The 22,877-nt window shown below is 41.8% G+C and overlaps 1 protein-coding gene across 3 annotated transcripts in view; it reads right to left on the reverse strand.

Moving 5' to 3' along the window:
• Window positions 1-20,389, reverse strand: part of svep1 (sushi, von Willebrand factor type A, EGF and pentraxin domain containing 1) — a 121,345-nt gene extending 100,956 nt beyond the window's left edge. For 2 of the 3 annotated variants that reach the window (XM_036146346.1, XM_036146345.1), the window contains exon 1: window positions 19,293-20,388. In XM_036146346.1, coding sequence (XP_036002239.1) covers window positions 19,293-19,931 — 639 coding nt within the window. In that variant the 5' untranslated portion in view covers window positions 19,932-20,388. Of the gene's footprint in view, window positions 1-19,292 lie in introns of all 3 variants that reach the window. The other variant, XM_036146347.1, reaches the window with a different exon arrangement.
• Window positions 20,390-22,877: the final 2,488 nt, after the last annotated feature.

Consider the following 22,877-nt stretch of genomic DNA (forward strand, 5'->3'; position numbering starts at 1 on the left):
CTGGCACTCTCAAACGCCAACCTCAACATAGCAAGTGGTTTACTAATAGACCTGCACGCCTTAGCTCATAAAAACGTGTTATTTAGTTTGCCACTGCTGGCACTTTGAAATAGTTTTGGTTTCTTCACATGCCAATCTCTGACGCTTTTGGTGAATTTCAATTTCGAGCTGCCAGAATAAATCCACGTGTTTAAGGGATTTGTGCGATTTGCGCCTTTAATCTCAGTGCTGTTAACCCAAGGAGGCATGACGGAGGTAAAAAGGTTGACGGTGGCAGCATGAAAAGTTCAGGAAGGAAATCCTTTGCTCTAATAAACGCTTAATGTTACCCATTCTTTTTATATGCACTTGCATTTTGGTGGACTAATACACCTAATTTTAGGGCTGGGCGATATGGACCAAATGTAATATCTCAATATTTTTCGGCTGAATGCCGATATACGATATTTATCTCAATATGCCTTTTCTTTTCATAAATTAACTATAACAGTGAAAGCTTTACCCCAAATGTCTCACAGGCACATTTTTAAACAAACCGCTGTAAATAAATATTCAAAACAGATGAAAAATAACCTACTGGAATACATAAAAGTATAAATATAACACAAGGATAGGATAGTCTTTATTGATCTCACAAGGGAGAAATTCACTCAACACATCGGCTCATACAAGAAGGTGCAGAGTAGGGAAGGTGCATTCAGTTATATACAGTGAATCTTCATATATACAATGGATCAAAAAGAATACCAAAAAATACAAAAAGAAATAGGAATGGGCATATGATGTCTTATTTACATTCATAGTGGTCTATATATAAACATATATACATATATATACTTATATACATATATCTATACACCTACATACATACGTACCTACCCGTATATATGTGCATATACATTCGTGTATACATTTGTACATACATACATACATAGACCATCTCAATATAAATGATATAGTCTAATCTTATATCCCTTTAAAAAACATTGAGATACATTGCCCAGCTCTACCTCATTTCTTACAGAATTGTTTTGTGTGAAGAACTTGCAAACTGCACACAGAAAAGGATTTCATAAAAGATTTGGCTTTTACTGATAAAATAGTATAACTTGTTTTCTAAGAAAACCCACAACTTAATAGGGTTTGGTTTGATCAATGCACACTGCAAAACTCACATTATGTACCTAGATTTAACAAAAGACCATGGAATATAAAACAGAAAATATTTTTTTTTAACCTGAAACATAAATTTAAGCCAGATTTTTATAAATTTATGTAGAAAACTTTCTCCAACCAGACGAACCAACAACAGACCACCGCAGCTGCTGACGGCCACTTCCTCTGCATGTCCATGGCTCTCTGAGCTTTGACCCTGCCAAGGTACTAACGCTCTTTATAGTTCAACCATGTCTCCCCTTCAAGTTTGACAGATGTCCATTTTACTTTGCTTCCACGATGTAAAACGGTTGCACATGAATATCGGTCCCCTGATGAAGTAGTAGAGAACCTGCAAATGTGGGTCAGGACCGTGTGAAAACTGCTCAATGCAGCCCAAACGGGAGCCGCTGTAAGCCCAGCAACCAGAAACACATGGCGAAGGTGAGATAATAACTAGCTGTTGGACAGTCACATGCATTTCTAACACAATCTGAGATGAAACGATGAAAACGTGTGCTAAAAAACTGTTCGGGCTGTTTCTTTATGGAGTTATGTTACTAATATTTAAACTTCTGTTTGGAGGCCTGATGAATCTTTTGTATTTTCTACTGTGCAGAGGGGTGGGAAAGAGCCGTTTATCCTTATCCTTTCACATCATAAATATACTCTGTTATATTCTGTGCTGTCAGGGCAGGGAGTACACTTATGCTTATGCAACCGGTGGCTCAGGGGCTATAACCTCCACCTGAGATTTCACTGAGCAGCTCCCGGACCCCCAATAACCCTCCTCCCCTTCTTTAGTCCGCAAACAGATCCATTGTCTCAGTGGACGAAATGAACCGTTCGTGTATACTTTTGGAGAAGTTTTGATGACAGATATCTAATGCTTTTGTGGAAATATTGAGTTTTATGTCTGTCTGTAAAGGGAGTTTTGCAGATATCTTGGTTTGCAGAGCCAGGAAAACTGGGAGTAATGAGTAGAAACGAGCCTTCTGGGTCAGCAAAGCTGATAGATGAAATAATGGTGGGACTCAATAGTTTAACAGGAACCAAAAGAAAAACAGAGAAGAAGAAGAGCTTTCAATTAGTTACAGTTCCTTATTTCCGTCTCACAAGTTTCTATGAAGTCATTTAACTGGAAAAAAAGAGGAATGAGTAATACCTGATTTAGACGCATTTTTTAAGTATTTCGATACTTATTTTTTATTGGAGAAACAACTAGGATCATTTTGCATCATTCGCTTTATCAGACACATACATAAATAGCCCTTGACCTTAATCACCACCTTATCATTCACTGGGATGGCTGGATTTGGCCAGGGCAAACTCCGCTTTTTGACCACAGGAGTGTTTGCCTGGAGGCCAAGTGGGATGCTGAAGCATCCAAAACCACCACATACTACATACACTGACGTCTGCTGAAAGAATGCTGGAGCATAGCTTTGAGGCAGGAAAATTCGGCCTGACACACGGAGAGAGGGGAAAGAAATACTAAAGCAGAAATGAAATATGGGGCAGATTTAGTTTCAGAACATTTCAAGTTTTCCACATTGCTGTTATCTTTAAGAACAGTTTTAAAGTGGATTCAAAGGCTTCTTTCCCCTCATTAGGCTACATATAGTTTTCCACTGGTATAAATTAAGCCAGTCTCCAGGAATAAAAGCAAGAAAATAATTTACTATTTACAAATGTGGCGTCCTTTATTATAAGACTTGCAATTGGGCTCCAAAAGTTCAAAGCCGTGGTTCTTGGAGTCCTACTTCATCTATTTTGAGTGAACTGGACTTAGTTAGGAGGGCACATAGCTGTTGCTATTTGCCATATATTCAATGTCTAGAAAAACTGTCCACAGATATGAGAGACGGGGATAAAGGAAGGTGACAATAAATCTTTGCGATAATCAGAGAGTCCAAAAGCACTGCTGCCTTCCTCATTCTAACATGTCAGAGGGTTAGGATAATCACCAGATCTGCCGGATTTGGCTGCTAAACTAAGAAGCTATAAATCTATAGCTTCAGATGCAGAACATCTGAAACCAGTTTTAGCAACGATCTTCTTGAGAGTGTTAGGAGTCAGAACCTGTATGCGTGCTGCTACAAGACGACGGGCTTTACAGTGACTCAGCCAGAACCCGGAGCCGAGGGCAAACGGCTGCGCAGTGTTACTTGTCTTCCCACCTGGTCCAACTTCAGCATCTCTGCCAAAAAGAATAAAAGGCTGAGCCAAACTTGAACCTGAACTTGCAGAATCATTGCAAGGAGCGAGCTGCTGCTGCCAAAAAGGCAAATAAATACAGTGTCAGGGCGAATCAAGTGCCCGAATGCTTATGTAAATTCAATCCAATTTTTATTTTGGATGAATAAAACTATTCTAAATGTTGGTTTTGCTTCGTTATTGCACAGAGGTTTAATGAAAGAGGTGGCCTCTTCAAAGGATGGCTCTGTTTTAAAAAGATCTTTGCGAGGATCCAGTGACCGGGCTTAATGAGAGCGTATCTCTCTGCGCCACGTTCGGTCTTTCATGAGCCTCTCTGCACTTGAGCGAGGAGCAGATAAATCTACCGCACCTCTGCTGACCTCTCGGTGAACACGTCACCGCTCTGCCCGAACGTCTGTCAGCCCTTTCCTCACAGATAGGAGAGGAACAATTTAAGAAGTTCAAAGTTACCAATGCAAGGTGACAGCAACCAGAGAATGGATTAGTTAAGACCAATGTGTCGACCGTGTCTGTAAAGAAATTATCCAACACACTGCAAACACAGCAGCTATAAAGAAGAACCCATAATAAAGCCAGCTGCACAATTTCTTTAAGTTGAAATTTGGTTTGATTTCATTTTTTTTAATGTTGCAACAAATTCAGGTTTTTTACTGTCATTCAGAGATTACTTCAAATCTCCACTTAAAAAGGACCAATCATGCTTTTAAATCCTCCCTTTTCACTTTTAAATCATTCGGTTTTGGTCTATATAAAGAGGAACTGCATTACTTTGGTCTAAATTCCTTGTTAATTTAGCACCACAGCTCCTCTTTTACCCCTTGTTCTGAGGTACGTCTAAGAGTAACTCGTTTTGGTGCCGTCTCTTTAAATCTAAAGGAGGCGCTCTTCACATCCTCCAAGCCGCAGAGCGTTCCACTTCATCCCGATCAGGCCATTTTTGTAGTATGCTGGGGGACGGTGTAATGAATTGTGTGGATTGATATACCCCATAACCGAACATTTTCACTTATCCACTTCTTTGGACTTGTACTGCAAAGGCGCAATGCAGATTTTTTTTAAATGGCAGATAGGCTAAATGTATTAAGCCAGCAACTCCACAGCAAATACTGTGATGTAATTGTTAAAAAAAAAGGGTAAAGCTGGGCGTACACTGTCCGATTTTTTGCCCTTTATGGGCTGATTCTTCAGAAGAATTTTTTGGATCAGGCCGAGCTTCGGCTGCATTGTGCGTCCTGCGTTGTGTCGTATACATGGCGTAACGAGGGGCGATTCGCCTCTCACCACCATCTCCCGATCAGGAATCAGACGGTCGGATGAAAATCAAACATGTTTGAAATTCAGTCAGCCCTCGTGAGCGATCGTGCTGTTGAAGCGGAGCTACAACGGTCTACGAGCCGATTTTCCCCAATCTCGCGCACTGCGCATGTGCAAACAAGTAGATTCTTCTTCTTCTTCTTCTCAAACAAAAACACAGGAGTGGAGAGAAGCATGACGGCGGTACGTGTGACATGGAGTCAAACTACAGAAGAGCATCTTGTGGAATTGCCAAGGCAGCGTTTTGTTCTTCTGAGCCTCATATTTAACAGTAACCATTGACACTTCCGCCTTTTTCTTCTTCTACTGTTGACATTTGGCTTCCGGGTAGACGAGTCAGAGCTGCGCCATCTCCCTGCGGGGCTGAGTCTGACGTTGGTTTTTAGACGTACAGTGTGAGCAGTCAGGTCGCATCAGAGCGTCGGGCCGCACAGTGTAAGAACAGATATGGTGAGCGGGGAACTTTTAACTCTGCGGTTTGAGCTGTATGTGAGTACAACGATTGAAAATATGGTACAGTCTATACCCAAATTAATAGAGAATAGAGAAAGGTTAACATCTTGTAAAATGTGACCCAAACAGAAGATAAAGATATCTTTGCAGATCCTGGATAGACTACCTTTAACTTTTCTGCACTTCTAGAGACTTAAAGAAAATGTATTTAAGGGCTAAAAAAAGGGGGGATTTTATATATGTCCTGTGTATTAATTAAATTACACAGGATTGGACCATATAAAAAAAGTAAAAAAAAGAAAATAAAGCAAGTTAAGATAATCATCAAAAGACATTGCAGTATAACAGAACAGAATAGGCACATAGTAGAAATGTGTTGAGGTAAAGTACCGGTTTAAGTAAAGTACCGATCTGTTGCAAGTAGAACAACAGGACTGAGGTGTAGTCGGTCAGGTGTTTAGAGATAACGGTGAATGTAGATGCTCACAGGCTCAACAATATCCTTTTTTTTAAATAAAAGGTTTCTGCTGCTGAAAAGACGGCAGGGGTGAGCAGAGTGTGATAAGAGAGAGCAATAATGGAGCATCAAAGACTGATTTAGTTTAATGTAGACATTTCTACTTGTATGAACAGACAGGAAACTATAAATTAAGTAAACTTACCAAATGTGAACATTATTACTAAGTATTTTACTGAGGTAAATAGGGAAAATGAACTCATGTTACCATACAGCTAATACATTGAAAGGATAGACAAATCTGAATACTTTAAACTACAATGGCCGCTCCTTAAAAACTACGCATGGAGACAGTAAGACAGGGAGCCGCTCAGTGAAGTGCTTTTGAAAAACATATTTGTGGTTAAGGAACAAAGTTCAGAGAGAAAGCAGCAGAGTGAGCGGGAATAAAGAAGCCAAGCAAAGCAAAACCTCCTTCTGAGCCCAAAACACACGGAGCGCACACATTTCATGTTGAGTCTACAGCGCCGATCACCATGACAGAGCCGCAGCACCTTTCCAACCTCAGCACCAACAACAGGTATGTACCCAGTCTTTATATGGGTGTGGGACGGTTTTGAAATACAAATAGTGACATGAATCTAGACAAAACACAAAGTGTAAGATGAAAACTGAACTGCATGGCAAAAATTCACAATCCCATACATTTTAAAAGACTGAAATATTCCCTTTCTAATGCTAATATTGTCAAAATGTCAAAGATTACGCTTCTCATTAGATCTTTAACCAGGCTTATTAAGAGATCTTACAAATACTGGTGCACAATTGTAACAGGGGAAAAAACAGCAGAAGCTCCTGGCATTGACCTTGGCCTGGAAGACTGACTCTCAGTTCTCTCTAAATGCATCCTGGAGGTGAATGGCACATGAAAAAGATAATTTACTCCTAGGAAGGATTATACTTTTAACACTTTTATTACCATTTTAGAGACTTAATTGACACATTAACTACAACCTTAATGGACTTTGTATAAAATCCTATAAAAGGTTGTTTTTTTTTAAATCTACAAGCTGTGGTTAGTACCAATTATTATTCTTTTTCCTCTCCTTGTTTTCTTTATCTTTTTATCCTTCTCTATTTTTATCCTTCTCTATATGAGTGGGTTTGTAGATATGTTTTGTTAATGCTTTAGTAATTTAAAGATTTCAAAATAAGGCGTTGCGTAATAATAAAATAATAAGAATAATAATAAGAATTTCTGAATTTCTGCACATCTGCATGTGTTTGAGCCAAAAATGTGTTTTATAACCCATTCCCTGTTGCTAAAATGCACATTTTGATTTCCTAGAGCAGACAGTGAAGTACTTAGAGCAAACCAACATAAAAGAGAGAGACTTATGGTTGGCAGATTGTACAGTCATAGTCAATAAATTAGAATATGGTTTTCTAAGAGGCTTGTTTGCCAGATTAAAACTACCTTTAAGCCAGTATTAAACATACTTTTCATTAGGCCCCCATTTATGCATGAATGTTGATTTTTTTATTGACCCGATTCAATATTCTATTCTAAAATGTTGTGTTTCTATTAGATGGAGGTAGAAAAAAAACACAAATAACAGAATTAAAGGCTTTAAAATGTCATCGGTCTGTGTTAATGTGTTTCCGTTTGTGAATTGAGTTATTGAAATAAATTATATTTACTCAATGATTGATATCATTGATATTTCAATGATATTTTAATTTATTTAATATGGCTGTATTAAAGCTTTACTTTATGCTTCTAAGGAAAATTTGGCTTGTTTAATAAAGACTCCATATTTAATTCTTGTCTGCCTGACTGTGTCGCTCATTCTTCTCAGAGTCCCTCTGATACCAAAGAGGATGAAACGAAGGAAAAGGCAGACAGCAGGAAGGAGAGGAAGTGATTCAGAGTGAGATGTCGGGAAGTGGTAGTTTTCCAGACAGGAAACAGTGTTTTAATCACTCTTTCATTGTCCAGACACATGGACAAGAACAAAGAGATTCACCTTGCCTTTATTGCGCTGCAGAGGGAACTTTCCTGCTTCCCTCTCGCTCCATCAATCACACCGTATTTGTTTGCTTCGCTCTTCTTCTTATTCATGGGGGAATTTAGCAACAGCACATCTGAAGATAAATCTGCTAAGTGAAAGCCACAAACTTCACAAAAGATATTATGAAGTATGGAAATGAAAATGTCTGTGTGTGACAGCCATTAAAGCACAGGAAAACCCTAAAGTTTTTCTCCATTGGACCAATACAAGAGACTTTCTCAGGCCTCGTTTACCCGAATAAAGGTTTTGAAAAACAACACGCCACGTTTTGACTGTAATGCGTCCGAGCTGCCGAAAACGACGCTTCGCCTCCTGAAAAGTCTGCAGGGGAGGTCCGTGTCCGTGGAGGACGAGGTGACAAAAAGGAGTGGAAGGAAGAGAAATGAGGTCAAGTCACTGGGAGGAGGATTGGGTTTGATTAACCCACTCAACAGTATTTATTTACTCGTGTTTTGTGGAAATAAACTGTCAAGGGATTCTGCAAGAAGCTCTAGGAAAATGTGACCAGAGAGCCTTCATCCAACTGGCTGAATATCTATACCAGCCGTGAACTTGTAATACTTGGAATAAATGAAAAAAGTAACGATTGCATTCCAAGGTGTTACAGTAATATTGCACACGCTGATATAGCGATGCCAATACGTTGCTGAATATATTAGGCAACACTGAAGGTAACTACATACAAGCTCATTTATCTACAGCGCCTTGCAAAAGTATTCATATGCCTTCAACAGTGGGTCATGTTGCAACCATAAATGTCTTTTTACTTTGCTGGGCTTTTGTGATAGAGCGTAGAGTAACGCACAAATGGGAAATGGAAGAAAGAGAATGAAGTTTTCAGAAACAAACATCAGTGAATAAACAGTGTCATAAAACCCAAAGTCTGAAAGTGTAAAAACATGGTGGTGGGAGCATAATGATGAGGGAAGGCTTTTTTTTAATCAGGAGGTTCATCAAAGCTGGTCGGTTGATAGTAAGAAGGACGAGCTTCTAACTTAGGACTATCCTGGAAGACAACTTGTTAGAGTGGAGGTCCACCTTCCAGGAGAACGACAACGCCAAACATACAAGGGATTGGTTAATTTGGAGCACACGCCTGTGTTAGAACGGCCTAGTCAAAGTCCACACCCAACAGAGTCTGCGATAAAGGTTGCATAGACATTCAGACATTCTCAAATCAATCTGGATGAGTTTGAGCTAACCTGTAGAGAAGAATCAACAGTTTCCTCTACAGATCCCCAAAATGTTGACCAAAAAATAAAGTTGCATCTGTAATTATGCCGAAAAGTTGGCTCCACAGAGGGAGTTAATATCAAACGCCTCACTTTTCAGATTTTTTTGCTTCCACTTCCTTACCCATGCACACCATTGCGTTGATCCATCATATAAAAGCCCAATAAAATAAATATGTGTGGTTCTAATATCAAAATGTGAAACCAGTTCAAGACACTGTAGCTTAAACAGTCTGTAAAGTGACCTCTCTGACTGCTACATAAACTGTGTGAGGGAACATTTGCACAAAGAGCATAAACGCACATTCTTCAGAGATTAAGAAGAGAATTACCACCTAGAGATCAAACTTCTACTAATTTCTAAGAGTACAGTGGCGGTTTTAACAGGAAGCTTCTTTGATCCAGTCATTACGGCTGCATTAGAAGGACAACTCTGATCTCTGTTTTGAGCTGGAGTCAAGCGGCAGCGGAGCTGAAAACATGACTGGGAGCAATCATCGTCACCCGCTTTCCCCTCATTTTCCAGTCTATCTTTCATCTTCGCTTTTCACGCCCTGCTCACTTATGCAACTGTGAAGACAGATTGACATGGAGACAAGGCAGGTTTAGCCAAGCGTTTTCCATTGCCAAAGCCAGGCTCGCCTGGGGAAAGCAAGAGGAGGTTCATCTGGCAGCTAATGGCAGCCCAGAGGTGCATTTTCAGCGTGAAGAAAATGACAGCGAAAGTCACGGCGGAGATTTCTGACAAGTGAGAGGAGATGAAGCCATTTTAAACTTTCCGTCTTCTTTTATATATATATATATATATATATATATATATATATACACATATAAAAGAAAGTTATCCAAGCCACAACGCATCACAAAAAGCAACAGTTGTGAAGGCAGTGGTCTGGGGATCATCAAGAGTCTTTCACATTAGAAAATAGACTTCTAAAATCATCGAGACACCAATTCAAATTGTTAAATTCAGGTTTTCCAACCAGTGGTGCCTCCAGAAATGTTTCATGGGGGGGCCCAGATGGAGCCACTTAAACTCTTGGGGTGGCACTGAAACTAAAAGCTGTAATTTCAGGATTTTATTCTACTGTTGTAGTAAAGCTGCATGTAGAAAACAGGCAGAATCAGAAAGACTTAAGTAAACGTCTACTAATATCTTATAGTTTGTAATGGTTTTCTGAAATTTTAATGTTCCTAATGATCTAATGTGCATAGCCCAATAATAGCAGAGTTAACATTTTAAGTTGAACAACAATACATTTTTATTGCGTAATTACATTAAGAATAAAGTGTACATTTATCCATTTATTGGAAAACAAAACAGTTACTAAGGGAAGTAGATACTGGCAGATACAAATAAAAGTGCGATAGAAGCCAAGGAAGAGCGTCTGTCTTGCTGGCTGTGCATGATAGGATGAAATACTAAACTGACGCTACTACAATAGACACTGGCCAGTGGGGTGGCCAGGACGTGGCACAGGGGGGGGCCATGGCCACCCCTGGCCACCCCCTGGAGGCACCCCTGTTTCCAACCTAGACTTGCAAGACAGCTTGACAGAGTTATGAGACCACGGGTTGCTGTGAGGAGCTCAGGGTCTTCCACTGTTGTATTGGGATAGGATGCTGTGTGTAAAAGTTTCTTAATATTGCAATTAGTGGTACTCTAACAAGGCGAAAAGCTGTAAGGCATGATGATCTGAATGTTGGCCACATGAAATTCCAGAGTGGGAAGTCACATGCTGGAGGTCCGTTGCTCAGAAGTCTCCACATGTCTGACCGTCAGAGATGGATATGGCTTCTCTGTCGGATCATTCCATGAACGGGTCTGGGTTTGGTGGTTTCCATGAGAAAGGTACTTGTGGGAGTCCAATCAGCACAATGAAAGATTTGGTGGGGATGACGGGGGGGCTATGGTGTGAGCTTTTTTCCTCAGCGTTTGGGTTTGGACCCTTAATTACAATGAAATGATCTCTAAACGCTCCCCAGCTAGGTTTGGATAGTTTGGTGATGGTCCCTTTTAGTTCCAACAACCTCTGCGCAGCGGAGCACTACGCCACGGTTATAATAATATAGATTAACTGGTTGGTTGTGCATGAACTTGTCCACCCTGTGTAGAGTCCCGATCTCAACCCAGAAGCGCAGCTTTGGGAATAATGAAAGCAGAAACTACAAGTCAGGCCAACCCATGCAAGAAGTTAATGACCTCGCAAATGTTCCCCAGGAAGAATGGTCAAGCTCCCCAATAGACACACTTCAAAAACCATGTGAAGAGCCTTTTCAGAAAGGTTGAAGCTGTTATAGTGGAAAAGAGCGGCTCAACCTGCTTTAAACCCTTTGTACTGAGATTAGGCTGCCATGAGGCGGTTCACAGTGTTGGGGTAGAGCGGGCGTCTCATTTACAGAGGTTATTTGTCCTTGACCTGGACATCTGGGGATTAACTGTGAAAAAGTGTTACCTGAGCCACGAAATCTTTGAAGTTCATGTCCAAAGGGCTGGATTTAGTGCACAGTTCTGGACCTCTAACAGATTCTGATTTGGATTCGGAGGCATTTTTATCCAGTAAAATGAGCTCTTAATTGAGGAATACGGCTCCAACAGAGGACATGTATCTGCTGTAAGTCGTTCAGCCTGAAGCCAAAAGTGAGTCTGAGGATCCACGGTCCACGATGGACCGTTTGGACACATTTTCAGAACATAGCCGTGTTTCAATCGTGGTGTAGTTACATTTCTATTCCTTCTTTTTCATGTGATTGATTCTGTCACACGTTTACCACTTGTTAATTCAGTTTACAATTTGTTCAGTTGTGTTATATATATATATATATATATATATATATATATATATATATATATATATATATATATATATATATATATATATATATATATATATATATATATATACACACACACACACACATACACACACACACGTACACACATCAAATTGTGCAGAGAACCTAATTGTATGGCTTGTGCAGAACTGAATCAGATGCTCCTAGTGCTAAGATGCACCTCACATTGTGGGCTGTAATTAAAATATACAGAGGATAAGGCTTGGTTGAGCTAGCTGGTTCAGTTTGACCCATCGTCCGACTGTCTGCGATCGTTCTCTGTCGTAGGGACAAATGAAATTGTCATTCTGCAGGTCTCGGTAGGGTACGTAATAGGAATCTACTCGCAAGGCAAAATTTCATCCAATTAAATCAAGATTTATAACTATCTATCTAAATCTAACTGTGAATTTGTGTTTTATAGAGGATGAACTGGGTGCAACTTCAGTTTGAGTTTCAATCTTTGTCAGACAAGTTCAAGCATCTCAATACATCTATCAAAATCCATGGAAATAAAAGACAAGGAAATCATCAACTTTTCCATTGTAATTATATGAATCATCCCTGGCACAGGTATGCCTAATAAATAAGAAGTAGATATTTCTCCTAGGCTGTATTGATAAGAGTCCTACTGTTGGCCGTCGCGTTTTCTAATGATGAAATCGTTGGCCTTGTGCCTTAAATCAAAACAAATATAAAAAGATAAAAAGACTGAAGATGGTGGTTATTCTGGAAACTGTATTCTCAAGGCAACATTACATCTACTGTCCTGCATGTTTTAAATGTGTCTCTGCTCCAGAACACCTGAATCAATGATCGCATGACTTCCTCAGCAGCCATCAGGGGCTGCAGAGGCCTGTTAATCTCCCTTTTATTTAGGTCAGGTGTGCGGAGGCAGGGAAACACCTAAAACATGCAGGACAGTAGATCCCGCGGAGCTTTTGGCTCAGATGACACTGAAACGTGCTACCATGAGCATCTAATTGGAGATGAGAACAATCTCAGTATCCCTGAACCTTATCAAAAGATGAATAATTCACCAAGACAACGACTAAAGCACACAGCCAAAAATCACACCAGATATTTTAAAGAAGAAAAAGTCAAATGGCTGCCCTAGCCAAGTATCTTTGACTCCAACAAAGCACCTCTGGGGTTTATCAGAGAAAAAAGAACCACAACTCAACACATCAGGCAGACAGAGCAGCTTGAAAAAAAAAGGGTTCCTCTGAAGCAAGGCCAAGTATTTCTTAAGATATTTGTGCAACGCTGGTATTCCCCACGCTCTGCAGGACTGAGGCTGTTTGTCAGAACAAAACACTTTGTGGATGTGTTAAAAAAAAAAAGCAATACAGTTTTTAACTGAGCTTTTCTTGCGTCAAGTTATCTCTGTAGGGACAATGTGATTCAAGAGCAACAACCAAAATTGTATTCCTTACCTGATAAAAAGTTTTTCATTATTTAACAATCAAGGTAAAGCAGGAAAATCTGGATTGTCAAAATGTCACAACTACTTCCAGCGAGAAGAAACGTAGATTAAACCGAAACATTACTTTAAACCTAAATCTTTCGACTCAACAGTTTATTACTAACTTGGGTGCTGATCCTTTCCCAGCTTCACCATTTAATCTTTTATAGAGTAATTGCCGTTTCAAACCCTACCCTTTTGTGTATAGAGCAGAGCTTCGTAGGGGAGGTTTGATAACGACAGTGCAGCTACTAACCACTTTGAAAACAGTGATTATTGAAGCTTGTTTTCTTCACAGAGGTGTCTATAAGCAAATGTGCTGATGTGATTCCAATAAATATTATCTGCCAGTCAGCAGGTCATTTGAGAGTTATTTTGGTTTTTTCAGGGGTCAGAATCAGTCATATTTCCTAAAGGTCAACCGATCCAACAAGGTTCATAGCTAAAAATCGGCGGAAACAATGTGGAGCGGCTGTGGGAGGTTATGGGTTCAGCTCCAGCCCCGCCCCCTGGGCAAGGCTCTTATGCTGCGTTGCAGTTGCAGGCAGAACTCGGGAATTCTGACTTCCGAGTGGGAAGAATCAACTGGAACGCCCCCTCCTAAAGTCGGACCTCCAACTCGGAAAGTCTGAGACATTTTTTTTTCAGGCTGACTTTTGGATCCAACATGGCAGCTCCTCGCCTCAACAACAGCAAGCTGCGATGAAAACATGTTCACTTTATAAGACACAGCTGTAAGAAATCAATGTTAAATGTAGCGGCAGCAACTCTGAACCAAACAAATTAAGAGTGGTGTTTGAATGTGGAAAGTAAAGCTGCAAACAAACTTACTATGAAAAAAAAAAGGCTTTCCTGGCTGTCACCATATTGGACTCCCGACTTCTCTGATTGTTAACTGGAACGCTGTTAACTCGGTTATAACGTCATTCCCAGCTCCTAGTTCTGACTTTTCCCTGGTAAATTGGATGTAGCATTTACCCCAGGTTGCCTACCTAGCGATCTGCGTATCGGTGGATGAACGTATGCGTCAGTGAGTGCGATTGGGGGAACGTCACTATAGTGTTAACACTGCAAAAACGGATCTAAAAATAAGCAAAAAGTTCTTAAACATAGTGTTGTTGTCCTTGATTTGAGCAGGTAAATGAGATCATCTGCCAATGGAATGAGTATTTTGACCCCTAAATTAAGATAATTAGACATCCTGCACTTGAAATAAGATGATGGAGATGATTTGTTCCTATTTTAAGTGCAAAAATCTTTTTCTATTGGCAGATCACCTTATTTACCTGCTCAAATCAAGGTCAGATATACTAATTTTCAGAAAATTTTTACTTATTTTTAGCTCCGATTTTGCAGTGAAGGCGCTTTGAGTAGTCAGTATGACTAAAAACAGCCCTGCATAAATTCAATCCATTTACCATTTTAGATAAAATCTTCAGAATAAAATTCTTTATGTGAGTTTTGGACGTTTTGATAATTATTTTCTTCATAATTGATGCAACAAACTATTCACCTTCTAAGAGAGATATACTGATATGCAATGGTTTAGATAAAAGATGTGCAACGGTTTGTTTACAGGTAAAAAAAAAAAATGCAAGTAAGAAGGGGGACAAAATGTTACTCGTGTCTACTCATTTGGGATGTAGGCAAACATTCAGACACCTTAAACCTTAAATTCAAACTAATGAGCCAAGTCCAATATATACCAAATAGTCTGAATTAGTGAGAAATCACAGTTGAAGCTCTGTGTCCGTGCGTAAAGCCCGCTGAACGATGAGTGTGGGGAGAAGCGAGACAGACAGGGGCGAGGAGGAGACAGACAGAGAGGAAGAGAGCTGGAGGAGAGCCCTGTCTCTACACGCACGGCTGGTGGAAAAATGTCTCTCCTAAAGGATCCCAGCTGTTAATGGAATAAAAATAAATGCCACTACTATATGATTACACCGCAATTATCAATTAGGCTCTCCCTTTCATACTTTGACAGTTTCTTTCTGCACAGATGCACAAACTCGCACGTCTCGCGGGTGAATGCGTGCGTGTTCGCACACCTCTACATTTTCTTAAAATGGACAAACACAGACGTAAAAAATCCCCCCCATCCTTCATGGTGTGGGGAGCTGCAGCAGTGGAGTTTAGTTGGTTAAAGGTGAAAGCTGTCTCCCTTTTTCAGAGCTTGCTGACCTACCTTTTCTGTGACTACTGGAAAAGAACAACAAACCTCTTATCTTCTTTTTTTTTTTTTTGTTTGCATTCAGACAGGCAATTAAAAATCTGTAGGAGATAATAAATCAAAGGGAGCCCTGTTTTTTTTGTGTGTGTGCGTTTTTACTTCACTGGCCATACAAAGATATGCAGCAAACACCGAGCTGAACCTATTAGGCGGAAAGGTGCTCCTGGAGCCCAGTTAACGTTACGCATCTAGGTCTGGATCTGCTAGGCTCATTTATCTTCATTTTGAAAAACTGTCTCAGCTCTGCGTAGGCAGCACAAAGCTCTGTTGTTAGTCAGCCCGAGTCTTACACATCGAATGTGGCACAAAGGAAACAAGCACTCAAGTGTTTTTTTGTGGCAAACATATGCAAAGAAACATGCATCATTAATCTACTGAAAAGTTATCTTTTCAAAGCGGACTCTACGCAGCTAACCAAGTTGCGCTAGAGCAGGGGTTCCCAAAGTGGGGGTATAGGGACCCCTAGGAGACACCATGTGGGGGTGAGAGATGAGATGTCAGAGAATATCCTAGTTTTAATATAACAAATTTATGCCTTTAATTGTGGAGAATGATATGTTTATTCTCCAATATGTATGGGTTTGACATCAGGGAAAGATTTGTTGTCGCAGTTATGTGAAATTGATCTCAAACTATATGTTTTTTGTGGAAATGTACGCCTCCGTGGCGTACATTAATTTATTTTCTTTAATTTATGATGCCCCTAATGTGTGTGTGTGTGTGTGTGTGTGTGTGTGTGTGTGTGTGTGTGTGTGTGTGTGTGTGTATAAATTATGAGATTAAATCATAATATTAGGTGTACAAGAATCAATAACATTGTAAAAATAGTCGGACTCAAAATAGAAAAAAAGTCGTAATATCATGAGAATAAAGTCACACAATTGTTATACTCGTTATATCATTATAAAAGTCCTTATACAGATAACACTAAGTACAATGTATTATTATTATTATTAGTGTTAGTAGTATTAGTATTAGTAGTATTAATAATAATTTGATGCTTATGTGCTAAAAAGATTTAGTATTTTCTTATTTGTAAACTCAATACCAAAATATAATTTCACAAGATGCTCAACATTCGTTATTTTAACACAGACTGCGCTTTGTTGAGAGAATTCTCCTGAAAATGTGCCCAAAAGCAGGTCGCCAGTCTCTGGCACTGTTATTTCGGGGGTCGCAGGCTGAGAAGTTTGGGAACCCCTGCGCTAGAGCATATTCAGACTAAAACTATTGTAAATTGACTAAAACATTTGTGTGCTTCTAAGTAATAATAAGGAAGTAAAGTTTGCCCAAAACCCTTTTGTTTTCTCACTACGGTAGGTGTCTTTAGAAGCTGGGACACAGCCAGCTGCCTGTCTGCCTGTCAGCACCTGATGTTTAAATGAAAACCTGTCCTGAGGGCCAAGCTTTCAGTACTTTAATCCAAGAGCATTAGCTGGAACAAGGACCTGCTGAAAGAAAGCATACTTAGGTTTCAGACCATCTAGGCTCACAATGCACTCGATGTTGAAATTACTTCACATCTCCGCCATCGCTACATGCATGCTCACTATGAGGGATTGCTGCAAAGCCATGGACAATGCAGACGACTTTGTTGTGGCTTTACGCTCTTTCAGGAGGAGTGAATGCTGGAAGTCAATGACTAAATGTAATCTACTGGGGTTCCTTAGATAGAAAAATTTTCAAATAATCTGTCTGAAAGATTCGATTGAATTTGACTTTGTAAAAGGCCAGTTCACATGTTGTAAATTGGCTCTGTATAGATTAAATTGAATTTAGTCATGATAATGTGAGTCGTGTAACCGATTCTCCCTTCATCTTACTATAATGAAGAAAACGGTGTGTTTATCTCATTGCTGTGAAGATGTGAAGTGTGAGCTGAGGTGTGCTTGTATGTTTACACAGAAATAGCCAGAGTATAGAGCCTGGGCAGCTTTTACAGCTTAGCTGTTTGGACGTAAAACAGGTGAATTATGCCATATGTCCATTTTGGATGCCCTGGGTTTGAGAAAGCTCAAATAACCCCCAACAATAAAAAACAAAACAAAGTGACCACGAACAAAGATAATTGCATTAAGAAAAAAAATATCATGCATGCTTAGAAAAAAAATGATTAAAAATAATTCTCACCAACACATCTACTAAAGTGACAATACTCTTCTTCTAACGCCTCGTAAAAGCGCTCACACTTTTTCAACTTTTACACATTTTGTCACATTACAACCACAAACCACAGTGTATTTTGTTCAGGTCTTATTTCATCAACACAAATTAAAAGGTGGACTGAAAATTGCACATTGTTTTGAAATAAAACGCGGTGCACTGCATCTCTATCAGCAGTCGGCAGTCAGTGATCAAAGTCCACCCGGGTGTGACGTAACAGACTGAATCCTGCTGTTCTCTGAAGGCCTCAGAGGTTCACTGGAGAGCTTCAGTGAACGGCCTCAACAAGACCACAGAACACAGCAGACATGTCAGACGTACAACTTTATGAGGAAGTTTAAATCCAGGTGAGATTATGAAACGATATCCTCACAGAGGACTCTTCACGGCATGACCCGAACGTCAGAAGAGTACCAGGCAACTGCAAACCTATGGAAACGTGGCTGTCCACCTAGAACGACGGGCCGAGCAATTAGAGCGTCAGTCAGAGAAGCTGCTATGGTGGCTCTGGGGGAGCTGCAGAGACGTGCAGCTCAAGTGGAAGAATCTGTTGACAGGACAGCCATTAGTCACGCAATCAATAAATCTGATCTTTATGGAAGAGCAAACCCTATTTAGTGCTTTCTACCGGCCATGTGAGGGACAGACGCGGCTCTGGTCAGATTAGAGAAAGACGCTACGCATGGAGTCCGACTGACAGTGCAGCCGACCCTGAACGCCCCGTTCTCACAGGGATATACGGTGGTGGCAGCATCATGCAGTGGGGAACGTTTTCTCCCGCGGTGGGGAGATAGGCGGGGCGGTAAAAACAGGGCAGTCCTGGAAGAAAACCTGTCGGGGCGTATGAGGCAGAGGCTCGCCCTCTAGCAGAGCAAAAGCCCTTAAAGAGCCAGAGCGTAAAATTAAAATTATTTGTTTTTTAGAAAGAGGAAACAGTCAAAATCCAGACCTGAAGCCAACTGATTATCTGTGGCAAGACTAGAAAACGGATTTCCACCCAATCTGTGGTTTAAACATTTTGCAACAAAGAATGGGGGACACCCACAAAGACCCACAGTGGTAACTACAGCCAGTGGAGCTTCTGTTAAGCCCTTAGGGTCATTGGACAGGAAGATAAATGCATGCCACACTTTTTAGATTTTTATTTGTAAACTATTTTTTGAAAACCGTTACTTGTTTTCCTGTGACTGAAGACTAACGCTTCCTCTGCTCGGCGGCATAAACACCCAACGCCATACACTGACGTTTGTGGTTTTTAACACGGCAAAACGTGACACCGTTCAAGACGCAAGGCTACTTTTTTGCCAGTGCTTGTCCTCCTCGTTTCGTCCGGTTTTAAGCTCAGCTTCCGGTCACCCGTGTGTTTCTGTCTGCCTGTGTGCCGTCTTGCCCTTTCAGGTATTTTCCTCGCTGGAAAGCCTCGAAACAATTACCCAGCAAGCAGCTTCCCCCTCGCTGCCTTGCTGCTGTGTAATTTAGAGGAAGCTGCACCAGCGAAGCCATGTAGGGCCTCATTAACATCGACCTTTCTAAACCACAGTCATTCCTTGCACGCGTAGACACACACATACACACAGCAGGCTGCAGACAGACACACACGCACAGGCAGACAGCACCTATAAGGAATACATTTACGCCTCAAATAAGAATCAGAACTGGCAGATGTAGCAGACTTTAATCCATGAGCCGGACTTACTGCTGCTCTCTGGAAAGCTCCTTTGGTGTAGGTTCCTCCTCCTCTGTAGTTGATGGCCGGGATCTCCTGGTTGAACAGGGAGCACTTGTGCTGGTGGGACTTGGGCGCCGAGATGTGGTCCACCCTCGTAACCACGTGCGTCTTGGAGGAGAAGGTCACCAGCGCCACCCGCGTGTTCTCCGGCGCCACGGGGAAGTCGGACAGCATCTTGCGTATGAACCTGAGCTCGCTCTGGAAGTTGTTGGACCCCACGCTGGAGGACTCGTCCACCAGGAAGACGAGGTCCAAGCAGGCGCTCTTCTCGCGCAGCTCGCGCACGTTTCGCTTGAACGCCTGGCCCAGGCGCTCCACTTTGCTCTCGGCGCTTTCCGACAGGTTGCCGGATGACGGCATCTGCCTGGACCTGCGAGACGGCTGCTGCTGCCGCTGGGACTGCTGGACGGCCGGTCCGGCCGAGCTCCAGGCGTGCAGGATGCACAGAGCAAGGAGACAAGTAGTCCATGATGCTGCTAAGGAGGGAGACATGGTGTCAATCAGCTCCGGCGCCTCTTCTGATGCCCTGGTGATGCAAAAAAAAACAAACAAAAAAAACAGGGAGGCAAGATGTAGATCGTCTTCTCTGGAGCAATCAGCGAACATAAACGTGTCCTGCTGTGTCAGCGGACTCCCCAGGATAAGTCAGTTCAAAGTTTCTCAGGAGCATTTCAAGAAGTCGACGAGGAATCCTTTATCTAAATGTGCTTCTTTCATCCGCTTCTCTCTCATCAAAGAAAGACAACTGCAGCCCAAAAACCTTTCTCCAGTCTGATAAAAAAAAATAATTTAGCTTTGCCCTCGCTCTCAGCACAGTCTCTACGCCGAACCGTGCTATTTTTTTTTTGTTTTTCTGAGGAGTCAATACTCCTTTATCTCTCCTCCTGCATGGCTGTGAATCACCTATCAGCTCTGTGTGTTGGATCCAGAACCCCCCCCTCCTCCTTCTTCTTCCCCCTCAATGCCTCTTCAGTCCCGTTTTAGTCCCAGTCTGCAGCCCCTCAGGCTCCCGTTCGTCTACGTGACGCTCCTGCCTGCACCGTCAGCCCAGCTCAGAATGCTTGTCCCCCTCTTCTCCCCAAATCATTTAAAACACACACAAACAGAGGAGGAGGAGGAGGAGGAGGGAGAAGGGAAGGAGGGAGGGAGGGAGGGAGGAAAAAAGTTAAGAGAGGCTGAAGAGAAAAAAGGGGGCAGTCCAGTTGGGGCGTAAAGTAATTTTTTCCCTTCATCTCTCCTCCTCCTTTCTTCCCTGGCTCCCCCTCTTTCCCTATCTCTATCTGTCTCTCGCCTGCTCTTTGGTCCCCCCCCCTCCTCCTCCTCCTCCTCCTGCATCCCTCTGTCAGTCTCTCTCATCCAGACGGTGGACCGGGGGCTCCGTGTCAGCGCTGCCAGTCGCCTGTCAAGCAGTCAGCATTCCCGAGGAAAAGTCATCAGCAACAGGCGCCGTGATCGCCTCCACATGTCGGCACTTTCACACGTCGGGATGGGGGAAGATCGGTGGCATCTGACTTCCATAACACACAGGCAGCGAGGAGGGGAAAGCGGAGCAGGAGTCAGATTAAACCTTTAAACACGTCCTCGGGACATCCTACCACACAGGTGGGAGGTTTAACAGAGGAAGGAAGAGCCTGGATCTGTGATCATTGGGACAGATCGCTCTGCTCTGCTTCGTCCAACTCTATCTCTGGACACTTCTGGTTCGAGACATGAAAGTAGAGGCTGGATAATCCACCCTGTACTTTGACTTTCTACGTTTTTTTTCCACAAACAGACACTCAGACTTCCAACGACTCAGTCCCTCTTTCTTTCTCTGTACTTTTGGTTTTCTTTAGTGATTTTTATCTGTAACCCAAACAGAAGGCAGCCAGCATTATCTTGTGCCCATTAAAGCTAAAAGGCCATAAAGTCTGAAGCGATTGTGTCGTTTTTGTTAAGTCTCCACCCGCGTCGCACATCTAGAAACTGAAATATATCCCAATTCTTCTCTGTAAAGCAGCTCAAACTCAGTCAGATCTAGAGTGCAAGCATTCTTTCTTTTTTAAGTCTTGCCACAGCTTTCTTTCTTAAGTGAATTCAGGTCTGGACTTTGACTAGGCCGTTTCCCCGTGGAAGCATGATGCTGCCACCGCCATGTGTTCACAGTGTTGTTCAGGAAAAGCGTTAGATCTTCTGCACACAGCCACACGTTTGCCGCTAATGGATCTTCTTTCATCGACATCTTTTCCTCTTTATTATCCTCCTGCACGTTTAGGTGGACGGTCGTGCCTTGGTGAGTAAGTTACGGGAAAAAAAACTAAACGAATAAGAAAAAAGTAACGCATTAAAAGCTCTTCACAACAGCTGTGGTTTTATCTGAGGAGGCGACACTGAAAAACGTGTGCCGCAGTCCTCCAAAATCATTGTTTCTAATAAGCTCCATAAAAACCAGACAACACAGGAACACCGCGGGCGACGTTTTTAAAGATCTCTGCCCAGAAAAGCATCTGTGAAAACCTCAGTTCTTCTCGATGAAAACTCTCGCGTCTGGACGAGAGATGCGCCGGTGCTGACAGAGAGGCTGACCGACTCTCAGAGCTCAGGAGTTTGACAGAAAAGAGCAGAACAATCGAGCTTTGTGCTCACATCAGAAACTTTACCAAGTACAGCTGGACTCTGAGGAGAAACAACAGCCCCTGAGAAGGAGTGGGTAGCGGTGCAGTAGTGCACAGAAAGGGGAGTATAATTTTAACCTTTTTTCCCCTCTTTTTTTGTTCCCTTCAAGCGGCCAGCACCGAAAACGCTAAATTGCTTTTGTTGCAAGCGTGAGACAAAGGTGCTCTGTTATCTAAGTTTAACCCAAAACGGCATTGCCTGTTCTGCGGTTTAGAAGCAGAATGCAGGAATTCATTAGGAGTTCATCAGATTTATGATACTAAACATACAACCCCAGTTCCAATGAAGTTGTGTTAAACATAAATGAAAAACAGAATACAATGATTGGCAAATCATTTTCAACCAATATTCAATTGAATCCAATACAGAGACGAGATATTTACTGTTTAAACTGATAAACACTGCACATATTCACTCATTTTGTATTTGATGTCCTGATCATCTATAAAAAAGGGCCATTCCTGTAAGGCTCAGTCATTTACTAGGAAGGATGGGGCGAGATTCACCACTCTGTGAACAACTGCTTGAGCAACGTTTCTAAATGTAAAATGACGAGGAATCTAGAGATTTCATCATCTACAGGAAATGATTCAGGGTCTTTCTGGAGAAATCTCTGCTCGTAAGCGGCAAAAACCGAGAACCAATGCTGACATTGGCTCAGGATTCAGAAAACCCTTCTCAGTCAACACAGTCGCTACATCTAGAAGTCAAAACTCTACCTAGCAAACCTAGAAACGACGTTGGCGTCTCAGGGCGCGAGCTCACCTGAGATGGACCGACCCAAAGCGGAGAAGTGCGAGCTCACGTGTCAGATTTCTCCCTGTCAATCACGAATGACGTTGTTCCCCGGGACAAAGAGGAAAATGACTATTCGGGTTGTTCTCAAAGCATCTGTGA

The sequence above is a fragment of the Fundulus heteroclitus genome, chromosome 14 (genome assembly GCF_011125445.2).
Source record: "Fundulus heteroclitus isolate FHET01 chromosome 14, MU-UCD_Fhet_4.1, whole genome shotgun sequence".
Lineage (NCBI taxonomy): Eukaryota > Metazoa > Chordata > Actinopteri > Cyprinodontiformes > Fundulidae > Fundulus > Fundulus heteroclitus.